The sequence below is a fragment of the Euprymna scolopes genome, chromosome 35 (genome assembly GCF_053919585.1).
Source record: "Euprymna scolopes isolate OS-2025 chromosome 35, ASM5391958v1, whole genome shotgun sequence".
NCBI classification, from domain to species: Eukaryota; Metazoa; Mollusca; class Cephalopoda; order Sepiida; family Sepiolidae; genus Euprymna; species Euprymna scolopes.
Window position 1 is genome coordinate 8,359,055 of NC_136516.1, and position 23,899 is coordinate 8,382,953.

The 23,899-nt window shown below is 32.1% G+C and overlaps 1 protein-coding gene across 2 annotated transcripts in view; it reads right to left on the bottom strand.

Annotated features, from left to right (window-relative positions):
- Positions 1-1,451: 1,451 nt before the first annotated feature.
- Positions 1,452-23,899, bottom strand: part of LOC145259668 (cytochrome c oxidase assembly protein ctaG-like) — a 357,953-nt gene continuing 335,505 nt past the window's right edge. The window contains exon 6 of one of the 2 annotated variants that reach the window (XM_080117326.1): positions 1,452-2,810. In XM_080117326.1, the coding sequence (XP_079973452.1) occupies positions 2,664-2,810 (147 nt within the window). In that variant the 3' untranslated portion in view covers positions 1,452-2,663. The remainder of the gene's footprint in view (positions 2,811-23,899) is intronic. The other variant, XM_080117327.1, reaches the window with a different exon arrangement.

The window sequence follows — 23,899 nt, forward strand, 5'->3', positions numbered from 1 at the left end:
TTCATCCAGTTTGTTGTGTAGTCATTTGTGGTAAACCGCATATGAAACCCATCAAAATATATTGCCAGCATCTTGTATATTCTCTCTATGATGTAGTGTATCTAAAGGGATACTTGAATCATTTGATGAGGTATAGACCCATATGTATTAGCTAAATCGAGCATATGGCATCTAAGTAAACTTTGTTAACTTTTGCTCTTTTGATAGCCTCCTATATCATGTTTCCATGCTCCAGGCAACCTGTTATTCCAAGTACACCACCTTCATGCACAGAAGTGTCGATATATCCATTTGCTAGTAGGTATTTGGTTAGTCTTGAAGCCATTACTGCAAAAAAAAAATTTGTTTCTTTAAGGATCTAATATAGAAGTAAAGGGACTTATTTTTATATCTGTTAAGAAATTCTTTTTGTGTATAACAATTTATGAATTTTCAATTGAAATGTAAGTGGAACAAATAATTATAGTGGCTGTGACCCAACGGGTTACAGGTACGTCTTGTATCTATTACTAATGGAGATTTAGTATCTGTGCCTGAAACCGAAGTTATTTTATTTACCAGCTTTCCAAAAAGTTAGACGCAAGGTCAACTGTTGGTTTGATGAAATAATTTCTGTGGAGTAAACTGGATTCAAACATGACCTACTCAGGTTGCAAGCCCGTTTCACTAAGCACTTAGTCACTGTTACCTTATGTCTGGAGCTGAAGCCATACTATTATTCATATTTTTATGCTGCATTCAGTTTACTATCCATCTTTCAATGCTCAATTCGAGGAGGGTGGTAGTGTAATACATGTTCTGTTGGCATAATATCGTCCTCCCATCTCCTTTTTTGGTGGTGGTAGTGGTGGGGGGTGTAATGTAGTAACTGTTCCTAGGGATTACCTTCTTCTTTTATGGAGAAGGGTCATAATCTAGTATTTATTCCGTTATCATGAGACCATTCTCCCAGGCATTACCTTTTTGTTTGAAGAAGCAATGTAGTACATGTTAGTTTATCATATATACTAGTCACCAAAAAGAGCAGATTGTTGCTAATACATACAGAGTGACTAAAAACAAAAACGGGCCCAACTCTAATTAGCCTCTGTTTCTTAGTGTTTTGTCCAAATGAAATGAAACTTTGGTCATAACTAGCTTATTATATTCAAAACATCACAAAAAAACACTAGGGTCTTTGGCTTTTTTTTCTTCGTTGACTGTAAAATTCTCAGAAAAACAATTGAATGTCCTCTGTTTTTTGGGGGTCACCCTGTATAATAGATGAATATGTAGATGTATCATTTTTAAAATAGAATCTAGTAATAGTTTTTTTGTTTGTTTTTAATTTATCCAACATTTTTTGGTTTTTAATTTATCCAAGATAAATTAATTGCAGATATGCAATGGGTCAAGGATGGGATCTGCCTTTCTAAATTTGCTGACAAATTGAAATAAAAACAATGCAAAAATTTCAAATAAACAATTGTTTTAATAATTCATGTTCAACAACAACAGACGAAAGCAAATTAAATTTATTTTTGGTGAAAAGTAATTTAAATCCTTTCAAAAAAATTACAAATTCTCCCACCAAATCTAAAAAAATAAAATTGAAATTTGTTTTGTCCACAAATCTAAAAGTTGCAGAGACACCTCATAGTCCAATTATATGACAAAGGTAAAAAATATTGTTTTTCGTTTTGGTTAAGGAGCAGAAAAAGTACCATTATACTGAAGTTTTGACTTTTAAACCTTAAATGTTCAATTAATAGCCTTTATCTTTGAGTAGTTTTTGGCCCTGGCAGTGGTAAAACCATAATAAAAAAAAATGACTTACTATTTTCCCATTAAAGGTTAAAAAATCACTTTCAGATTTCAACGTAAACAGTTTTAAACCGTTTCTGATCTGTTATTCTCTCTATAAAACTATTAAAGTAGATCTTTTGTGTCTGTGTGTTGATCATCTATATGAAACTTCGATAAATATATATTGAATTTATTTTTATTCACTAATAATCGAACAGTTACAAAATCAAAAATGAAATAAGAGAAAACTAAAAATCCTCTTTTAAAAAATTGTAAACATGATTTTATTTTTCAATTATTTTTCTCTAAGCTCTTCATCTGGGTAATGTCTTCATTTGGTCGACACTAGGTAAATACAGTTAGTCATATCTATAATGGAAACGCCCCAGGCAACCATGAAGCCACTTGATGAAAGGAGATTTAAAAAAAACACACGCAAGGTCAAAAACTAGCCAACGATAAATATTATATGAAGAGATTATTTCACCTTCTTAAGGAATATCGCTCATGGAATATGAGCACTAAAGGACAAAAAAAGGAAAGGTAATCTTGCATCCCTTTTGAAATGCAAAAGTGATTTTGAAGCCATTCAAACTATAGAATAGAAATTGATTTTCTGCTTGAAGTTTAAAAGAAAAAAAAGTCAAGCATTATGATTAAATTGTGTTACTAAAACCAACATGAAAAACACAACTTATTCTGCCACATTATTGAACTGGAACGGTTTTATCGTTCCATGGTTGACGACCACTGAATTTGTCAATCAAGATCCGGAAGCTTTTCCGTTGACTGGAAGAGGTAAAAAATGTGTCTTGGGTGGTTCTTGACCGCTTTCATCTTGAAAAGAAGAATAAGACGATCTGATCATTTAATGGTTGTTAAGCTGTTGCGTAACCTGGCAGTGGAAGTTTGAGGCCTTCTTTGGCCTCAAAGAATGTGTACGAGAGAGTGATGGAATCGACATGTTCAAGTTTGGGATCTTCTGCAAATCCAGGATCAATGTAGAAAAACACGGGCATGTCAACCTACAAAATAAAAACAAGAGAGAAAAAAGATCAAATGATTTTGTTATACTAAAGCGAAGCTAATCAATGTTCGTTTACCTAAGACATTTTTCCTGTACAATGGAACCTGAAAAGATGTTTGAAAACTGAATCCTATTTCCCTGATTAAAAATAATGTAAAAGAGATTCATTCTCAAACAGCAGATGAATTTCTTTTTTTTTTTTTTTTTAATTTTAGTGGTTTTATTTAAAAATACAGTTTCTCATAAAAAAAAACAGGTGAAAAAATGAAAATACAAATTGATTTAAAAACAAAACAAATCGGGATGAAAAAAAAAAATCTAGGAGTGAAAACTCTGCACGGAACTGTCATCGTTTCATCTGTTAGTATGTATGTATACCAGTGGCTTTTACCCTAGGCATGTTGAACCAGCTTCCTGCATAGGAGGAGGTGTCAAGGAAATATTAAATCAAAAAATCCATTAAGAGAAAAGATATGATTCAAAAACAGTAGTGATTTTTTTAAATATATGGTTAAGTGGCAGTTTTAGTCATTTAGAACTGCTTTAAAGCTTCACCGCTCACTCATTTTGTGACCAAATTTTAAACAATTATAGATTACTTTCTCAGCTATACTGTAGAAAAAAAATTTCAATTTTCGTTCAGTAAAACAAAAGTTATGATGAATTTAGCGGTATTCAAAATCATAAAAATGTAAGGAGGTGAGCGACGTTTTTTATGATTGGTTTCCATAACAACCACGTCGCTTCAACAACTTAATTTTTTTTTAATTCAATTTAAGATTATATAATCGATTCTTAATGCTGCAATATTTTAAGTTATAAATGTATTATATTTTTTACTAAAATATCTTGTCCTTTTCTTTTCCATTTTTAACAACTAGTCCTTTACTTTTCCATGTTTAAGCTTACCCATATTATTTTTCATGCTTGCATTTTTCTATTGTAATAAAGTTATGAAAATATATATGACATTTAAGCCACACAGAATATTCCGTGTTTCATTCTCGTGAGAATTTGTGAAATTAGTCTATTACTCTTCTTCTGCTATATATATATATATATATATATATATCGGACAGATTAATTTGCGGCCACCGCTTCCGTAGTCAGGAGGTAGAACTGCCGACTGTCATCACGACGGTTCTAGGTTCGATCCTCGGCTTGGGATAGGTGTTAGTCTAGCAGCACTGATGAGTTGTGAAACAACAAAACAGATCTGTATGTCGATGACTAAAAAATATATTTTATAAAGCCCCCCTCTTGGGTTGAGCACTATCGTAAATAATCTCACTCGCCACTTAATTTAGCTGAAAAAATGCGAAGCTCGCGGTTTGTTTACAAACAAACGTTTGAGCCCTTTACGAGCGGCGGACGGATGTTTATTTAAATAGACATTCGGACAGATTAATTTGCGGCCACCGATGAGTTGTGAAACAACGAAACAGATCTGTATGTCGATGACTAAAAATATATTTTATATATATATATATATATATTTTATATATATATATATATATATATATATAGCAGAAGAAAACTAATTTGAATGTTTTCTTCTTTATATTTAACTGGCTTTGCAAACTCACTTTTCCTGATTCAAAAAGGATCACACGGTTAGAAGAAAAGAGAAGAAAGTTCAATTCAAAATACATAAATTAAGTAAATCGGCTAGAAACACTAAGCAGGTGAAAATCTTCCTCTCTTTGGTCAACTCAAACAATGAAACAGATGATGTAAAATCCAAGTAGATTAAGATGCAACACACAATCCGTTGAAGAATGATAGATTAGTACAGTTATTGAATTAACCCATTTTTTTTTTTTTTTTTTTTTTGAGGATCAAGAGGATAATTAACCATATTTCAACAACATCTGTATTTTTCAGAGATATCTATAATTACTCAAAAGGATTGGAGTGTTTTTCAAATATTACACCTACTGTCTGATGGATATTGGCAACACTGAGGTCTCAGTTTTCAGTATATTTTGATACTTTGAAAATCTAAAGCGGAAGGATACAGTCAGTTTCATATATTATTAAAGAAAAATTTTTGGTAACCAACGCACATTCATATTTATTGTATAAATGAATGCTCTACCTCATAAAGTCAAGTAAACTTTTTATAATGATTTCAGTATCAAATAATATTGTATTTACAAAAGAGTTTTGGTAACAAATTTGAAAAAAGAAAAATGGGTTATTATTAGTAATATTCAATGTTTGTGGCTATCAATCTTAAATGCTTGTTTTAGTTAACAGAGAAGCTGAAGATTTTCTCCTAAGAAAATGTTCCGTACTCAAAATGGTGTACCTTGAAAATCTGGGCCCTTGTGAATGTTGTATTTTTAACATACAAAAATTTACTTCAACGCATAAGAAAATCTGAAAAATGATTTCTTTCATTGGAAACATTGAAAATAAAAAATTTTGCACTTGTGCAGTTTAGCATTCCCAAGAAAATTTAGTAAACTATTCTTAATATGGAAAGGGAAGGAAAAGCTTTATAAACTCTTTTCTTGTATGGACTGGACAGAACTCTCCTAAAATGAACACAATTAATTTGTTTGGGAATGCTAAACTGCATTAGTGCTATTTTTTTTATGAATAGAAAATGAATGAAATAAAAATCATGAAGTGAATGTTTTTCACATATTTATGAAAGAAAATTTGTATTTGTCTAAAAATATGAATTAAAAAAAAATCTATATATTAATAGAATAGCGTGTGTGTTATTTATTTATTTTGTGTCATGCTTACATCCAAGTGACTGTCATTTAATTGGTAGGGACTTCCATTTCTTAAAATAAATAATTTTACCAAGAATTCTTCATAAGTTTTGGTTTCGGTTATAGCTGATGACACTCCAGTAATCTCTAGTAATCTATTTTTTTTATATATAAATAATTATATCAAGAATTCTTCATAAGTTTTGGGTTTGGTTTCGATTAATGCTGAAGGAAGTCAAGTTATATATTTCATAAGTTTTGGTTTCGATTTCGATTCAAGCTGATGTACCCAAGTCATATCGATATATTTTTTATTTTTGGAATTGTAACTTTATAATATATAAAAATCGATAGATCATTAACTATATAATAATATATACGAAATCTACAAAAGTTATAATATCATATGTCAGCATACTTTATGATCGGGCAACGTTGAGCGTCCCTGCTAGCTTAAATAAATACTTTTGCAGTTTTAACAAAAGAGCTACAATATCAGAGCATCTCCATTTACGCTGAACATCTACAGAATGCCAACATCAATATAATACATATGAATGAGTCCCTTATGGAATTTCCACAGATCCTGCTAGTTTACTATTATTATTATAAGTGCTTTTATCCAACATTCATAGCTTCTTTTTTCTGTGTTTACAAATAATCATTTTTTTTTTAAATTATTTTTTATAAATAGAAATGAAATAAAATCAATTAAACGTCATCATTCGTTTCAAATACAAAATACACAGGAGGGGGGGGCAGATTTTAAATCTACACCGCTGAGTGCGAAACACTTTCTTAGGAGAAAGTGACATGTCTCGGGTATTATGCCCTTTCCCCAAACATTTTTTTGTTTCTTTGCTTCCTTTTAGATGAAGAAAGCTGAAGAAATTTATTTACCAACTTCTTCCATGAATTTTTTTAAATATCACCCCCATCATAAAATAAACATATCTTGAACTCAATATTTTATGCATGTAGGTTAAAAACTTATTTATTTTGCATAACAGAAAACTTATTTGTTGTATGTTTGTATTTACAACAATTGCTGTTGTTTTTTGTTTTTTTTAATATAAATTTTTACCTTAAATACTACAACCACCAAATTATTTTGTTGATTCAGAGTATTTGCGCGTGGGAATCCTGACAACGATTATCAGTTACATTTCGGGCTACTTTTTTTAAAACAGTGTGTGTGTGTGTGTGTGTGTGTGTGTGTGTGTGTGTGTGTGTGAGGACATTTCTCAACATATATACTGAACGAATGAAATTTGATATATAGAGTATTCAGACATGAGGAAAACTTTTTAAGCGGTTTTCATCTGGAAGAAAAGGCTACTAAGGGGTAAAAAAAAAAATGGTACTTGCGAGTTATCAGAAGGGCTATGACAACAGCATATTCTTTTCATTGTTTTGACTCTCGAGCATATATCCGACACAGTTAGACACAGCCCTAGTTATCAGATTTTTATCTGTTTATCAATTGTTTCACGACTGTACAGTGCACATGTACGAATCGTTCATATTATGTTAAGTTGAAAACACTTTTTTAAGATCGTGCCAAGCTGGCCTAATGGTTATCATACTTGACTCACTGTCTTTAGGTTTTGCTTTCGATCTCAGCTCGAGTATTTCTTTTTTTACTTACAAGAAGTGAACTGTTTAGAAAAACATAATACTCGCATACACATGTCTTAGTTTCTTTCCGTTTTTTTTTGTTTTTTTTTACTTCATTTTTTTAAGGAATTTAACGTTACGTTTAATACCGGGTAACGCTGGGTACCTCTTCTAATATATATATATATATATATATATATATATATATATATATATATATATATATATATAAAACCCACCCCTCCAGTATAAAAGTCTTTGTAATATACTCTTATTTGGGTAGTGACCGTGGTGAAATAGATCCCAACGTGATCTGAGCGTCCCACATACTATGTAACCAAAAGGACTGTATTTCTCACTAAAGATATTGATATCCTTCCTGCTGTGAGTACCCAACTTTGAAAGGAATTAGAGAAACCGATGCCAACAACAGAATAAAGCCGATCAAAAACGTTATATCCTGTTGATTCCTGTGGATTAAGTTTGTTTTTATTATTTAGATAAATAGATTTCATGTATATTACATTTGAAACGAGCATGGCTATTCGATGTTGCCTAAGGAATGAGCAACACAATAATAGAGTTAAAAGTATGCTTAACATCTTTTTAAAAAAATTGTTTTATGTTCATCGATGTTTTATCTTTATTCAAAGACTTTCTCAAGATGATTTCTGTTTTTCTTCAAGTCAGATATCTTGATGTTCTTTGATGAACATACAAACAATTTTTGGTTATTATTTTTCCATATATATATGGAACGGACTTTGCTAATCGAGCCAGAGATGTCTCGTGTTGCCGACTTCGAATCGTTCGACTGGTGTTAATCGTAACACCCTGTACTGAAGATTCCCGAAAGAATGAAACACCAGTGTCTGTAGGTATTTAATTATTATAGTAAAAAAATGATTATATATATATATATAGAATTCAAAAAAGAGTTTTCAATAGGTCCCACTTTGTCAATTAAGCTCCAACCCCTGTCCCATCGCTACAATGTTGCATCTCTGTACCAGTTTTACATATATTCTAATGGAATGTGCTCTGATGAACTTCTTGCACTTGTGCTCCCTCGATGTATATATTCCTGACAAACCCACTTAGCAACCAAATCACACCTCTTCACTGTTGAGGTCCCTAAATGCCAGAAAGCTTTCTATTCTAATATCTTTTCCCTCACCCAACTAGACTTTGGAATTCCCTTCCTGCTACCAGCTTCTCTGACTATACTAATATGCTGAAATTTAAATGTAATGTAAACCAACATCTTGTTAATATTTCCTAAGCATGATCCCAAATAGTAGCATCCAAGTGGCAGTGTGCCTTGTAAGGGTTTAATGTAATATATATATATACACACACACACTCTAGCAGAGAAACCTGACGTTGTCTGGGATTAAATGAGGATCAACTAATGTTCTAGACTTCTAATACTTTTACTGTCATCAGAATCAGTGGTATTACCCATTTTCAATAAAATTGATTAATTGTCTGCTCTAGTCAGGGACCCACCATAGTGCACCAAGAGGACGCTTCACATGCCTCCCCGTCCATTGACTTAGTCCACAATGTATTGTAATCTACACTGCACTGTAGAGAATCTGCAGTTGATTTTATAAAATTATTTTATATAATGGCTTGAATTAAATTTAAAAATGCAAAAGTTAAGTATCATGGCTTAATTGCACTTTAAACACAAACATTCATTTCAAACGTGCCTCTGTCTTATCAAAGACACTACTGTTGATTTTATATGCCGAGACCTTCCACTTGTGCGGGGATAAAATTTCTAGAATGCATTTGTGATGTTAGGCCGGATCAGAGTGTTAACTTTGGTCAAAATCGAACTGTTCTTTATTTAATCAGATTGTTTTGAATATCGATTTTTAATACTTATTGGGGGCATTCCAATACAAAACCTATTTCAAACACATAAGGTATTTTTGTGTAAAACTTTTTTTAAATCGGCTTAGCCATTTTCAAATTCATAGAGAATGAACTCACACATACATACTCACAAAAAGTACCTTTTATATATAAGCATATCCCTATATATATAAAATGAACTCATTTTCACCTATGATTTTGACCTTAATAGAATTAAAAATCAAGACATTTCATTCAAATGTAATATGCACAAACTGCAGCACAATATCTGAGGTGTGTTATAGGCATATTACCTTTCCACTTCCTCGATAATCGTAGACTCCTATATTTTTTCTGGTGAGAGTTCACTGCAATAATCGGTTAAAATCAATGGAGGTACGAAAATCTTTTCTCTCTAATTAATTCCTCCTTCCCCTACCACCAATTACACCGTTTCCGGGATCGTTCGCAAGGGACATTTATGAAGGAACGCCAGTTTCGGTTTTATTTTACTTCGTAGTTGCTTAAAAAAACTGGAATGGAATTTTACTGTGCATTTCCGTTCTATGCTTCCTATTGGGTGAAACGCACCATGGAATTAACTGATACCGGCCAACATTTTTACACTAAAAATAAAAAATGATTCTTTCCATTTTTTTTTTTTAAATAAACATATAAAACATCATTTCCGTTTTATTTCATTTGGTAGTTGCTTAAAAAAACTGGAATGGAATTTTAACTTTCCTTTTCATTCTATGCCTTCTACTGGGTGAAACACACCAAATCGAAGGGTGACTTATGCCATTTTTTTTTTTTGCTTTTCGCTGTGTTTTTTTGTTTTTGTTTTTCCAAACACATTCATCATTTTTTTTTCCCTTATTTTTGCTTTTTGTTTTTCTGATTTTTTTTTTTTTTTGTTTTTCCGATTTTTTTTTTTTTCCGATTTTTTTTTTTAAAGAAGTTTTACATTTGTTCGCTGTTTTTTTTTTTCCGATTTTTTTTTTTTAAGAAGTTTTACATATGTTCGCTGTTTTTTTTTTTTTTTTGGTTTTTCCGATTTTTTTTTTAAAGAAGTTTTACATTTGTTCGCTGTTTTTTTTTCTTTTGGTCTTTCCGATTTTTTTTTTTTTAAAGAAGTTTTACATTTGTTCGCTGTTTTTTTTTTTCCGATTTTTTTTTTTAAGAAGTTTTACATTTGTTCGTTGTTTTTTTTTTTTTTGTTTTTTTGGTTTTTTAAAGAAGTTTCACATCGTTTTCTTTTTATAATATTTAAATTTAATATTTATGATATTTAAACACTTCACTTATTCTTTTCTTTACCCCCCCCCCCTTACACACACCTCCAAACACCCGGCCAACTCCAGGTACCCCCGCTAGTATATGTATACAGTGCAATATAATAATTCTCCAAGTTTCAAAATCAAGTTTTCTTCGTAGGTCATTTATTACTTTTCAAAAGGTATCCATTACAATATTGTTTCGTATTGCAACCAACAAGTCTACAAAATTATGTTATTGCTGCATATTTAGTCACATACTCATCAGATGTTTACCTTAAAAAACTTATAAAAAACACCATTTTGGACAACTTACATGGTTCATGTAACTGACACGCTCTACTGTTCTTTCTTGTTTCAAAGTTATATGCAGCAATAACATAATTTTGCAGACTTGTTAGTCGCAATGCAAAACAATATTGTAATGGATACCTTTTGAAAAGTAATAAATGACCAACTGAGAAAACTTGATATTTGAAACTTGGAGAATTATTATACTATGCTATATATGCTCTGGACCCAATAAGTAGGCATTCATTGAGCTTGGACTTTTTTTCCAAAATTTATATACAAAAAAAAAAGTTTTTTCATTATAAAAAACTTTTTTATGAGAAAGATTTTCTAATCCATTACGATTGGTATATACAAACCGAGTACGTTTCAAGTAAATGATTAATATATATATATATATATATATATATATATATATATATATATATATATATATATACGTATGTATACATGTATCAAGTAAATTATTAATACATATACAGTGCGTTACTTGCTTTATTGCAGATCACATTTTCCTTGATAACTTTTTTATTACTAAACGTAATTAACTGAAATTTTGTACAGCTATAAAAAACACATTGATAAGTTAGTCCATAAAATTTTATCCAAATATGCTTACTAGTTCAAAAGTTATAACAATTTTTGAAAAATATGAAATTTTTACTGTTTCCCGCTTTATTGCAACGTATTGAAAATACAGTTTAAAGGTAATAAAAGTATGAATTTATTTGTTAATTTAATTCAAATTAGTAACAATAACAGATATATAACCATATAGAAATCAAATACAACCCACAAAGCGTGACATTTTAACGAAAAACGAATTATTTATCAACATAATTTCCCTTCCTTGCAATCACCTTAAACAGTCTATTATCAACAGATGAGGTTAGTTTTTTTTATTTGAGAAGGTGTTATGGTCCTAGACACTTCAAGAATTTTATTCCAAAGGGCATCTTTTGATGTGAATTGCCGTCCTCCTTCATAAACCCCTCTTTTTAGAATTAACCAAAAGTTCTCTATTGGGTTCAGGTCAGGAGAACAAGGCGGCCAGGTCATGAGAGTTTCGTCTTTGATCCACAGAGACTCAAGGTAGGATTTGGTAGCTTTTGCAGCGTGAGATGGAGCGTTATCGTGCATAAAAGTAAGGCGTCTACGACGAAGAAGTGGAAGTCGTCCAGCCAAGGTGGCAAATGCTCCTCCAAAAACTGGATGTATGTTTGGCTGGTAAGTTTAACGCCGTCAGGCACTCTGAAGGGTCCTAAGAGTTCATCTCCAACGATTCCAGCCCTAAAACATAACTCCTCCCCCTCCTTGTTGACGCCTGATACGATATGGCATAGGATCTCCCTTAGGAGTCCAAACTTTAGCCCATCCATCTGGACCATCCAGCGTGGCTCTCGATTCATCCGTGAATAAAACTTGTTGAAAGTCTGTTTTCATGTATTTTTGTGCCCAAGCTATGCGTTTTTTTCATGTTGGTTTGGTTCAAAGGAGGTTTTGAAATGGGTTTTACGTTTCTTGCAATTTCGTTTAAAATACTACATCTTGTTTTTCTTGACATTGCAGCAACGCCAGCTTTTATAAAAATAGACCTGCTGGTGTCATTTGGGTCCTTATTGACTTCTTTGCTTATTTTTCGCATGTCATGAGGAGAAATGGCCTTTCTTTTGCCCTTATCCTTACGTGGTGAAATCTTTGGCTTCTCCACAAAGGATGCCACAGCTCTCTTATCTCTACCAAGTTCTTCTGATAACTGGAGAATTGTAAGACCCTCTGCAAGACCTGCGGTTATCCTGTTCTTCTCTGGTGCAGTCAATCGTCCATTTTTAGGCATTTTTAGAACTTCTGCAATAAAGCGAGAAACAGTAAAAATTTCATCTTTTTCAAAAATTGGTATAACTTTTGAACTAGTAAGAATATTTGGATAAAATTTTATAGACTAACCTGTCAAAGTGTGTTCAATGGCTGTACAAAATGTGAATTAATTATGTTTAGTATTAAGAAAGTTATTAAATAAAATATGATCTGCAATAAAGCAAGTAACACACTGTATATATATGTATCAGCTCTTATGTATGTATATGTATATACATGTATATATGTATCAAGTAAATGATTTATATGTATATATATATACACACACACACCTTTGCTTTTGTGTTCTTGATTGTAAAAAAGTCTACTTTCAGGAAGGAAAGTTGCTATTTTTCTTGAAAAGAGAAGAAAACATTATTTGCTTGGAAAGAATGAAGTTACCTGCAGAGGAAATTCCCATGGTAACTAATAAAGGAAAACTGGATTCTCTCACCCACTTTCTCAACCTATCAGACGCCATATGTCTGTTAAAACATAAAACTTTAAATCTTTGTATTTCAAACAAATGGTTTTTCAAATTTTGAAATAAATAATGCATAAATAAAATAATTTTTATCTGATTTTTTAAAGACTTTACACTGAAGTAAGCTTAAAAAATAATTATCCACAATATAAATTTCACCTGTCTGTTTAAATATATGTATGTATGTATGTATGTATGTATGCATGTATGTATGTATGTATGTATGCCTACCTAAAACTTTCGACAGAGGCAGTGGATTTTCACGAGATTGGTATCGTTTTGAAGCTCAACCCTTCCGACGAAAAATTGGCTAAAAACATTAATTCCTTCACCCTCAACTGGGCACTTTTCTACAGGGAGGAGTCACTTTTTTCGCATATGTTTTCACAAGTCATCCCCTCTTTCCGATTGACTAGCCTTAATTTAAACCTTCACCACTTCCAGTTTGGCGATAGACACAACGGCAAAGACGTCACATTTTTTTTTTTTCACATTCTTTTCCTCCTTCGTGGTACAGGTTCGAGCTTCCCTGCCTACAATGATTTTTTTTTTTTTTTTTGCTCAACACACACCTCTAAACACTCGGGCAACGCTAGTTTTAGCTAAAGTACATATCTATGGCATGTTTCTCAACTTTTCTCAATTATAGTAAAACAAAAGCAATTGTCTAATGTTAGATGTGAAATCAGGATGACTTAAGATACTGAAACTGAAGGTATATATATATATATATATATATATATATATATATATATATATATATATATATATATATATATATACAGGGTGTCCGTAAAGTTACTATACAGTCTTATATTTTATTGTATTATATTTGTATTAATAGTTAATATTTATTTTTTTTACAGGTTTATTTAATCAAGCATGCCACGCAAGCTAACTTTGGAAGAGCGAAAATTTATTTTAAAGCGAAGGCCTCCAATTTGAATATTTGTCATAGAAATTGTTTGCCTTGACTGTTACAGTCTTTTCGGATGTAACACGTGTATTTTCTGAGATTTTTATAAACATAAAGGTGTTATTTCTTTTTATTTCTTTTGTTACAAATAAATATTTTAATACAATATCTTACTGTACTGTTAATATATTACAGGGTGTCTGTATAGTAACTTGTAAGACTGTATAGTAACTTTACGGACACCCTGTATATATATATATATATATATATATATATATATCAATGAAACTCTGATATATTTAAAGTAGTGCTCAATAACAAATAGAGCTGTATTAATGAATAATTTTCTTTATCAATACAAACACTGTTGACTACATATGTGCATACATGATCCAGGTGTGATTTCTTTCAAAATTCCACATAAGAAATTCATATGCACATATGTAGCTGATAATATCTACTTAATATATAAAAAGCACTTTGTGTGTGTGTGAGTTCATTTGCTATGAACTCCGAAAGGATTGGGGGATTGTTTTTATTTTTAATTTCGCACAAATGTACTTTATGTGTCAGGGAATGTTCATGTGTTTTGTATCTGATTGGCTTGGATAAATATCGAAAATTGATAATTGAAAAAATCCGATAAATGACGGAACAGTTTGAGTATAACACAGAAGTGCCCAGAGTATAAAATCAACAGTAGCATTTTGATAAAACGGGTACACATTCGAAATGAATGTTTTTGTTTAGAGCACAAATGGACAATGATACTTGACTTTTGCATTTTAAACTTTAATTCAAGCCATCATAAAAATAATTTCATAAGATCAAAAGTAGGTTCTCTACAATGCAATGTAGATTACAATGTATTGTGGACTAAGTCACTTCAGAAAGGCATGTGAAGTTTCTTCCTGGTGCATCACGGTGGATCCTTGACTAGAGAAAGTAATCGGTCGATTTGATTGAAAGATAGGTGATTTGAGTGATTTCAAATACAATAAAAGTATTGCATTGGAAGTGTGGAACACTTGGTAATCCTCATTCAATTCCGGTCAACGTCGGTTCTCCCTGCTAGTGAAGAAAATTATACAATGATTATATATATATATATATATATATATATATATATATTTCCACAGCCAAACAATGTCGCAGCCCACAAGAGCCATGACAGTCAATGAACTGGAAGTCCAAGATTTGAGTTTCTCCCTCATTTGGGCTCATCAGTTAGACATATATATATATATACTCGTAGGGAGCTTCTATTCAAAGGATTTCCCATTTTTGGAACACATTACCGCAGGACTGCTTCCCTGCCTATTAGAATTTGGTCATCTTCAAATCCAATGTCAACAAATTCTTGTCAAAACAACCTCATAAGTAAGAATCAGTTAATAATGTTAATTAAGGTTAGTGCTCTCATAGATTTCTGCATCTTTTAGTTGACAATCATTTTATTTCATTAATTTTTGTTTTGAAGTGGCTTTTGGCTTGACAAGTGGTGATTTAATAGTGTATAAAAGCAAAAGAACTTGTATATATATCAGAGTTCACGTAGAAAACAAAACAAAACAAAAAAACAAACAAATCATTCTTGAAATAATTCAGAATTGTGTAGGATACAAAAACACTTGAAAGAGCTGATATCAAATTTGGTAAAGTGAGCATTAGCATCCATTGATCATGTCTGATCTTGGTTCTGTGTCCTAATGCGGGGTGGGGGCGTGGGTTGGTGGTGGGTAGAACAGTCGTTCTTTGCATTGTGCTCAGTCTCACTTCTCCTATCACGACTGACGAAGTTTATCCTCACCTCTTGAAGCTGCTCGTAACCTGGTGCTTCCACTGATCATGCGGATCAGTAAGTGCCTCCCAGCTTCTAAGGTTTATGACAACCTTTTTCAAATCTCTTTTACACGAGTCTTTGAATCGAAGTTAAGAGTGACTCCTATTTTTCTTGCCAATTATCTGTTCACTGTAAAGGAGGTACTTTGGGATCCTTCCATCTTACATCCGGCAGACATGTCTAAAGTAGGCAAAGACGCTACATAAAGGAAGCGGGGTAGTCCGTATGCTGAGAAATCCCAAAGGACAAAGGGGATCCAGAGGGGAGGGGGTCAATTGGTGTAAAGTGGTTTTGACTAAATTAATCAAGATTTTGCTTTTGCTTTGTAAATGGATGAGCTGCTGCAGAGAACTCATATGATTCTGAAAGAAATTGTTCACAACGAATTTTAAAAATTAAAATAAAAAAATTAAAAAAACATCTTTAATTAAAAAATGTTAGTCACCTCAAACAAGACATTGCTATTAAGACGAAAGGGGGTACTTTGATAATGGGCTAGATTTATAGGGAGCATCCTAAGTGGGGTGTTATGCAGCAAGATGTTTATTCATATTACATTTAAATCTCTGCATGCTGGTACAGTAGAGGAAACAAGGAACAGGAAATGAAAGTGAGACCTGTGTCCCGATGTTGCCTGGGAAAATTGAGGAAACTAAGAAATAAATTGAGCGGAAATGATTGGGAAAAAACTCTTTCCACCCAAAATGTTAAGCTTTTATCTACAAAATAAAAAATATTTGCTTGCTTGGATGCAGTGTGTGTGTGTTAAGGAAAGTGCTTGTTTTTAATTACAATTTAACAAATAAATAATCTGGCTGATATGTGTGCGAATGAACCAAAATGCATCATGGTAGAATTTAATTTTCTAATGAAATTAATATAGAGAAAGGATTTCTAATCTATGATATTAAAAAGTAATGTTTTGAATTTTTTAGATAAGGATCGATAATTTGTATTGTTTGGATTATTCAAACTACTGTTCTAATCTTGAATGCTATTTTCACAACGTTTCAGCCGATATAACCTCCGACCAAGTATTTTGTCATTTTCAAGAATTTTTTGTCAAACTTGTGAATCTGCATGAAATTTCAAACAGAATCCTTTATTTAATCCATGGGAGTATCATGGTCACATTCTGATAGCCATGACCAGATAGAAGTCCTGAGTAATTTGCAACTGCATTTTGAGTATCGCCCACACTGAGAATAACACTCTTCTGGAGGTTGAAGGTTTAACTTACAACTGAATTTTACCAAGTACTTTATCTCTTACACCACGGGTTCTTGCATAAATAGAATTATGTTATGATGAACTGAAAACAATCATTGAATTAGAAAATAAAAAGAATGACTTGTGAATTAATGTGATGTCCTTTTGCAAATTATTTAATCTTAAGATATATTGATCACACACACATGACTAGTCTCCATATCTGGTTCATGATTCAGCATCTGAAGCGAGTGCAAAGGCTGGCGACCCGGTCGGTGCAAGGTTTTTTGTGAGACACGTCTGTGGCGGCTGAACCTTTTTTTGCTGGAGCACCGAAGATTGAGGGGCGATCTAGTTTTGACCCATAACCTCATTCATGGCCATTACGACCTCCCTCAGGATCTTTTCTTCAATCCAGCACTCGAATGTGGACTGAGAGGACAAGATCTAAAGCTGTTTCATCAGAGATTTCAGATAAACTGATGAAAAGCCGCTTTTTCCATCCGTATATCAGCTCCCTGGAATTGACTGTTGCTTGAGGTTGTCCTCTCACCAACAACGGATCAGTTCAAAATGAAGTTGGACAGGTGCTGGTCAACTGTATTTCAAACTGTCTAAATTCACAGCACCCCTCCTTTCCACTTTATTCGCTATCCTTTTTGTTTTCTCTCTCTCTCTTCCTGTGCCCTCCTTAATGGTGACGAAACATGTAATGTTTTAACCTATGCCAAATAAATTGAATTGAATTGAATTGAATTAGTATATTAAAAAACTGTTGTTAGTCTATTTTGAATATCAATATGGAGTTCTAATCTCACTGTCAACGTTTATAAAGCGAGACAAATAAGAACAAGTATTTCTAAGATGTGTTCATTCAATCTTTGCATTTCGGCATGAAAATGCAATTTTAGATATTAAGCATGACAGACTGAGGAGAATGTTGTTTCAAATATGAGGATAACTGACCAGTGGTCAGGCAGATACGCTTACCAAAATCCATCTACAACAATATATAACCGATTCAATGGCATCTCTACAAAGCCACCATTCGGTCCAAATTGTAGTCTAAGAATGAAAATTATTTTACTATAAAAATATTGAAATAATTTTGTATTATGTATAATTTTTTACTAGTTCCTACTTGTTAGTATCCTGTATCTCTACAAAGTTACCATTCGCCCATGCATGGAGTATTGTTGCTACATCTGAGCTAGTGTATCTACCATTAGTCTCTCCCTCTTAGACAGGGTCAAAAAAAAAAAAAAAAAAGAGTCTCCGATCTAATAGGTCTCACACAATCAACTAAACTCTAACCCCTGTCCCATTGTGCTTGCTTTACAAGTACTTTAATGAAATGTGCTCTTATGAAGTCATAGTCTTTGTACCCCTCTGACATTCATATCCCAACTAACCCATCAAGCGGCAAAATTCCATTCGTTCACTCTTGAGATTCCTATATACCAGAAAGCCTTTTACTCTAATATTTTCTTTCTTCGGACTGTTAGACTTTGGAATTCCTTTCCTGCTTCCCTGACTGTACAAACCTGCAGCAATTTAAATGTAATATGAACAGACATCTTGCTGCTTATCTCTTCGCATAGTCTCCAATAGACATAGTCCTATATAGTAGCCCTTTACATTTAAATGTCAATATTCTTTATTTGGGGTGAACAAAAATTAAAAAAAAAAAAAAAAAGAAGCATAATGGACCAACAGACAGAGTCTCTCTTAAAGATGCACAGTCATATCTAAAACCACATTTTTTTTTTTTTTACTTTCAGTACCATCACTTATCAAAGCCAAGAGCAACTCGAGGATAAGGACTAATGAGAATGAATGAATGCTAGCCAAAAAATGCGAAACACTATGAGAGAACTAGGCTTTGGCTTTACCTTCTCACCTTTTAAGAAGGGGTTAGCATGTTGCTGGTCACCTGAGGAGTCCCTAATAGGGAATACTGATAGAGCTACCCAAGCATTTTTTTTTGTTTTTATTTTTGCGAGTTGGAGTGATCTTTCTTTGGAATGCTGAAACCACATTTTCCCTGGCCTTGCATCACATCTTTCTGCTGTGGGAGGAAGATAATCATTGAGTGTACTAATATAAATCCACTATATAAACTGACAAGAACTTGTTGACATTGGATTTGAAGATAACTAAGTTGTAATCAGCAAAAAAGCAGTCTTGCAGCAATGTGTTCTGAAAGTAATAAGCCCTTGCAAAGAAGTTGTACATGGGAATTCAGCCAGATGGAGTGAGAAAGGAAAGTCTTTTTTTATTTTGGTGGAAAGACGAGTTCTGGCTGTGAATGTCCTTCAAAAGAGGAACCGAAAGAGTGGAGCTGAGCCGAGCACTTTTCATGGAAATAACAACAGAGTAGCGAGAAATTAGCAACTTCTCTTCTGCTATGAAAGGGATTGTAGAGAAGAGATTGTCCCACCATTAGATTTCAAAGTGTCAAGGCACAAAAGATTTCAAAAAGCAATAAAAAGAAGAAACTAGTTGACCTGGTGTCAAGATTGGGTTTTATCGAAATGAGGAATGATATCAGCTGTGGAATCTCCCTTTTAGAGAGACATAAATACCCCATCACCTAAGAATGAGGAAGGGGTTAAAAACGAACTATATATATAATAGTGAGAGAGAGAGAGGGGGGGACCTCCCAATTTTTGATTAAATTTCCTTTTTTCTTTGTTGCCCTCAGCAAAATCTTTCCCATTTTTATTGATTTAAAACAAAAATTTTTTTCAATGGCAGATATAAAAATTGTGCCAACCTTTTAAAAGCCTTTGATTTACTTTTAGACCATTTTTTATTTGCGTTGCCAAAGAGAACATGATTCTACAAAATCCCAACGAAGAACATGACATTGATTTGATAGTAAGCGATTTATTAGAAAGGATTGCTACACTTTTTCCCCTTCTGACAACATCACTCAACACAAGTTTGAAAGAAGAATAATGTGCCTCCTTCTCTGCATTATTATGTAAGTAGAAAAAACTATATATCGAATCTATAAGAGATCCATTCAAGAGTAGTTAAAATTATCATGAAATGAAAAATATAAAAGTAGTACTTTTTTTAGTAACAATTACTATTCATAAAAGCTGAAAGGTTTATAGTTCTAGTATTTAACACCATATAATGGATTTGGATCAAAATTGAGATAAAGATTAGAGATTTAAGGTTTGATATCATTATATGTTGATTTTAATATTGATAAGAGGACATGAAACTGATGCAAAACTTCGGTTTAGGGAATTAATTTTACTCGGTCTGGGACGAGTATTTTTTTAGTTAATAATATATTATATATCTATAATATAAAGCTGTGTGTGTGTGTGTGTCTGGTCACGAATAAGCTCCTATATGGTGGACTATTTAAAAAAAACTGATTACATATAATGATAGAAGATGTATCGAGACGCAGGAATGGGTATATTTGATCTGGCAGAACGGTGGTTCATTAAAATTGTGGGGTTTGCATTCGCGCCTGGTCCACAAAGTATGGAAATAAAATTTTTTAAAAAACGTTTACAAGTGTTTTTGATATAGATGTACATAAGAATACTTTGATAAGTATGTTTTAACTTAAATAGGGATGGTATAATAAAATTGTGGGGCCTGCGTTCGCACCTGGCCTCCATAGAATGGAAATAGTCACAAACTTTAATAAAGACTTTTCATATCTATCTGCATAAGTATACTTTGATAATTATGTTTCAGTTTGAAGAAATATGGTATAATAAAATTATGGGGTGTTTGATCGCACTTGACCTCCATAGAATGGAAATATGTCGCAAAGTTTAACAAGGTTTTTTAATATAGATCCACAGAATATTGTGATAAGTGTTTCAGTGTGAACAGGTATGGTATAATAAATTATGGGGTTTATCTATTTTATTTTTACTTTCATCATATTTTACTTTGGTTTTGATACCCCCAAATTCGAAGCTATCTCTTTAGAACCCTTCCTTTTCATAACGTATCATACTTTCATAAATCAGTCCATTTTCTGTAGGCTGTTTTTGAACCCAGTCAATGATGGGTATAGTATACTTTTGCTAGTATATATATATATATATATATATATATATATATATATATATGGAAAAGCAAAGATAACATCTCTTCAAGCTCTATCCTCAACTTGGCTTTCTTAATCCCAAACCCTACCCCTTCACCTCAACACAGACAAAATCCAATCAGCCTTGTTTTACGCACAACTGAACCCCGCCTCTGACTCCTTTTTCATAGAAATTTTCTTACTGCAAGATGACTTTCAGATTTGTTACTGATTTCCTTAATGTAAGCATGATTGCCTGAAGAGGTCTCTAGTTACTAAATACTAGAAGACCGAAACGGTCTCATGACTGTGTAGCAACACATTACTGCTTATGTAAAAACGAATTAATACTATACCCTGTTCTACACTGTATTGAGCACTTTTGTATTAACCTCATTATACCGTTATACTTCACTGGTTACCTTACCTCTGGAAAATAACAACCCCAAATTATATATATATATATATATATATATATATATATATATATATATATGCGTATGTATACATCCACACACATTATTATATAAAAGGCACTTTGTCTCTATGTGTGTGTGAGAGCAAGAGAAAGTTTGTTCCCTATAGACTCCTAAACAGCTGGGCAAATTGTTTTTGAAATTTCACACAAATGTTCTTTATGTGTCTGGCAGTGTTCTTAGGTAAGTTTTGTACTGGAATATCATCAATAAGTATTGATAATTGAAAAAAAAATCCGATAAAAGTAGGAACAGATGATTTTGACCAAAGTTAAAACCTTATACAGCTTCAAGTGCATTTGAGAAGTTTTATGATCGCACAAGCAGAACTGCCAGGCATATAAAATCAACAATAGATTCTTTGATATGACAGATGCGCGTTTGCAAATTAATGCTTCTGTTTATCGCACAATTAAACCATGATACTCGACTTTTGCATTTTAAACTTTCAGTCAAGCCATTATATACAAATAATTTTGTAAAATCAACAGTAGGTTCTCTACAGTGCAATGTAGACTACAATGCATTATGGACTAAGTCACTGTGGGGAGGTGTGTGAAGTTTCTTCCTGGTGCACTGCTATGGGTCTAAATTAGAGCAGGCAATTAATCAATTCGATTGAAAAGTGAGCGATTACACCAATTTAGATAACAATAAAAAATATGGGAGGGTAAAATATTTGTTGTACATCATTCAATTGTGGGTAACGTTGGGTATCATTGCTAGTAAGAAAGTGGTCACTACATATCAAGGCCAGATATCACTTGAGGATAAAAGTTAACGAGGCAGAAATATTGTCAGGACCACATAGGATGGTCTGGATAGGAATCTGTTGGCATTGACTTTGAAGGTGACCAAGTTATAATCTGCAGTGAAACAATTCCATGGTAATGTGTGCCACAGATGAGAAGCTCTTGCAGAAGAAACTTTGTTCAAAGAAATACCACTTGACACTAAGCACACTGAGAAAGAAAAGGAACAGTGTTTTCTTTGTTTTGGTAGCAAAAGAAAAAATATCAAATGATCAACTGTACAACTTCAGAAATTTGATTAAATTATTTTAAAAAAGTTGACTTTTCTAGAATTATTATAAACATATAGAACAATTAAGAAAATTAATGCCAGGAATAAAAAATAATAAAAAATTAATACCAGGAATAAAAAATAATAAAAAATTAATACCAGGAATAAAAAATAATAAAAAATTAATACCAGGAATAAAAAATAATAAAAAATTAATGCCAGGAATAAAAAATAATAAAAAATTAATACCAGGAATAAAAAATAATAAAAAATTAATACCAGGAATAAAAAATAATAAAAAATTAATGCCAGGAATAAAAAATAATAAAAAATTAATACCAGGAATAAAAAATAATAAAAAATTAATGCCAGGAATAAAAAATAATAAAAAATTAATGCCAGGAATAAAAAATAATAAAAAATTAATGCCAGGAATAAAAAATAATAAAAAATTAATGCCAGGAATAAAAAATAATAAAAAATTAATACCAGGAATAAAAAATAATAAAAAATTAATACCAGGAATAAAAAATAATAAAAAATTAATACCAGGAATAAAAAATAATAAAACTCTGAGAACAAAATGGAAATTGGCATAGTTCTCCTTGGGGAATTCTATTCATCAAGGGACGGGTAATTTTTCTAGTTAAAAATATTTTTTTAAAAATAGTATTACATTATCTAAATATATATTCTTTTACCAAGGAGTCACCACACACCAAGGCTCAAAGCTACTCGAGGATCAGGATTAAATGAAGTGAATGGTGAGACAACATTGTGATGATTGGTAATGATGGTGGTGGTTGCACAGGCTTTGATTATAAAAAAGGATGGCTCAACAATAAGAAAGATTTCAAAAATTTGATACAAACATTAATTACGAAATCTTAAAATTGGCAATACTATTACTATTATTATCATTATTATTAGTAGTAGTAGTATTAGTAGTAGTAGTAGTAGCAGCAGCAGCAGGAGCAATGCTGCAAATTATGTTTAGAGAAAAAAAATCAACTGTTCTGTTCAACTTCAGAAATAAAATAAAATTATTAAAAGTAAAAGTTTTTTTCTAGAGTTAATTTAAAGATACCGGACAATTAAGAAACTTAATGCTATGAAAGAGAAATGATGAAACTCTGAGGATGAAAGGGAAACTGACCTAGAGATGTTAATAGATTCTGATCGTAGGAAAAAGGGAAAGCCGAAGAATAGTAGCGATAAGAGAAATGTAAATAGATTGAATGTCAGGTATTCCAAATCGTTTAATATTTTTATTTTCATTTTGTAAATATATTGAATGTTCTTGGAGGCATTCAAGGGCAAACTAAAGAGTACATGGCCATGGGAAGTTGAAGGTTATGGAAGGTCAATAGGATGGATTAGACAGAAAATCAATGACGAATATACGAATATATATATGTGGGCAAATGCAGTTTTGACTA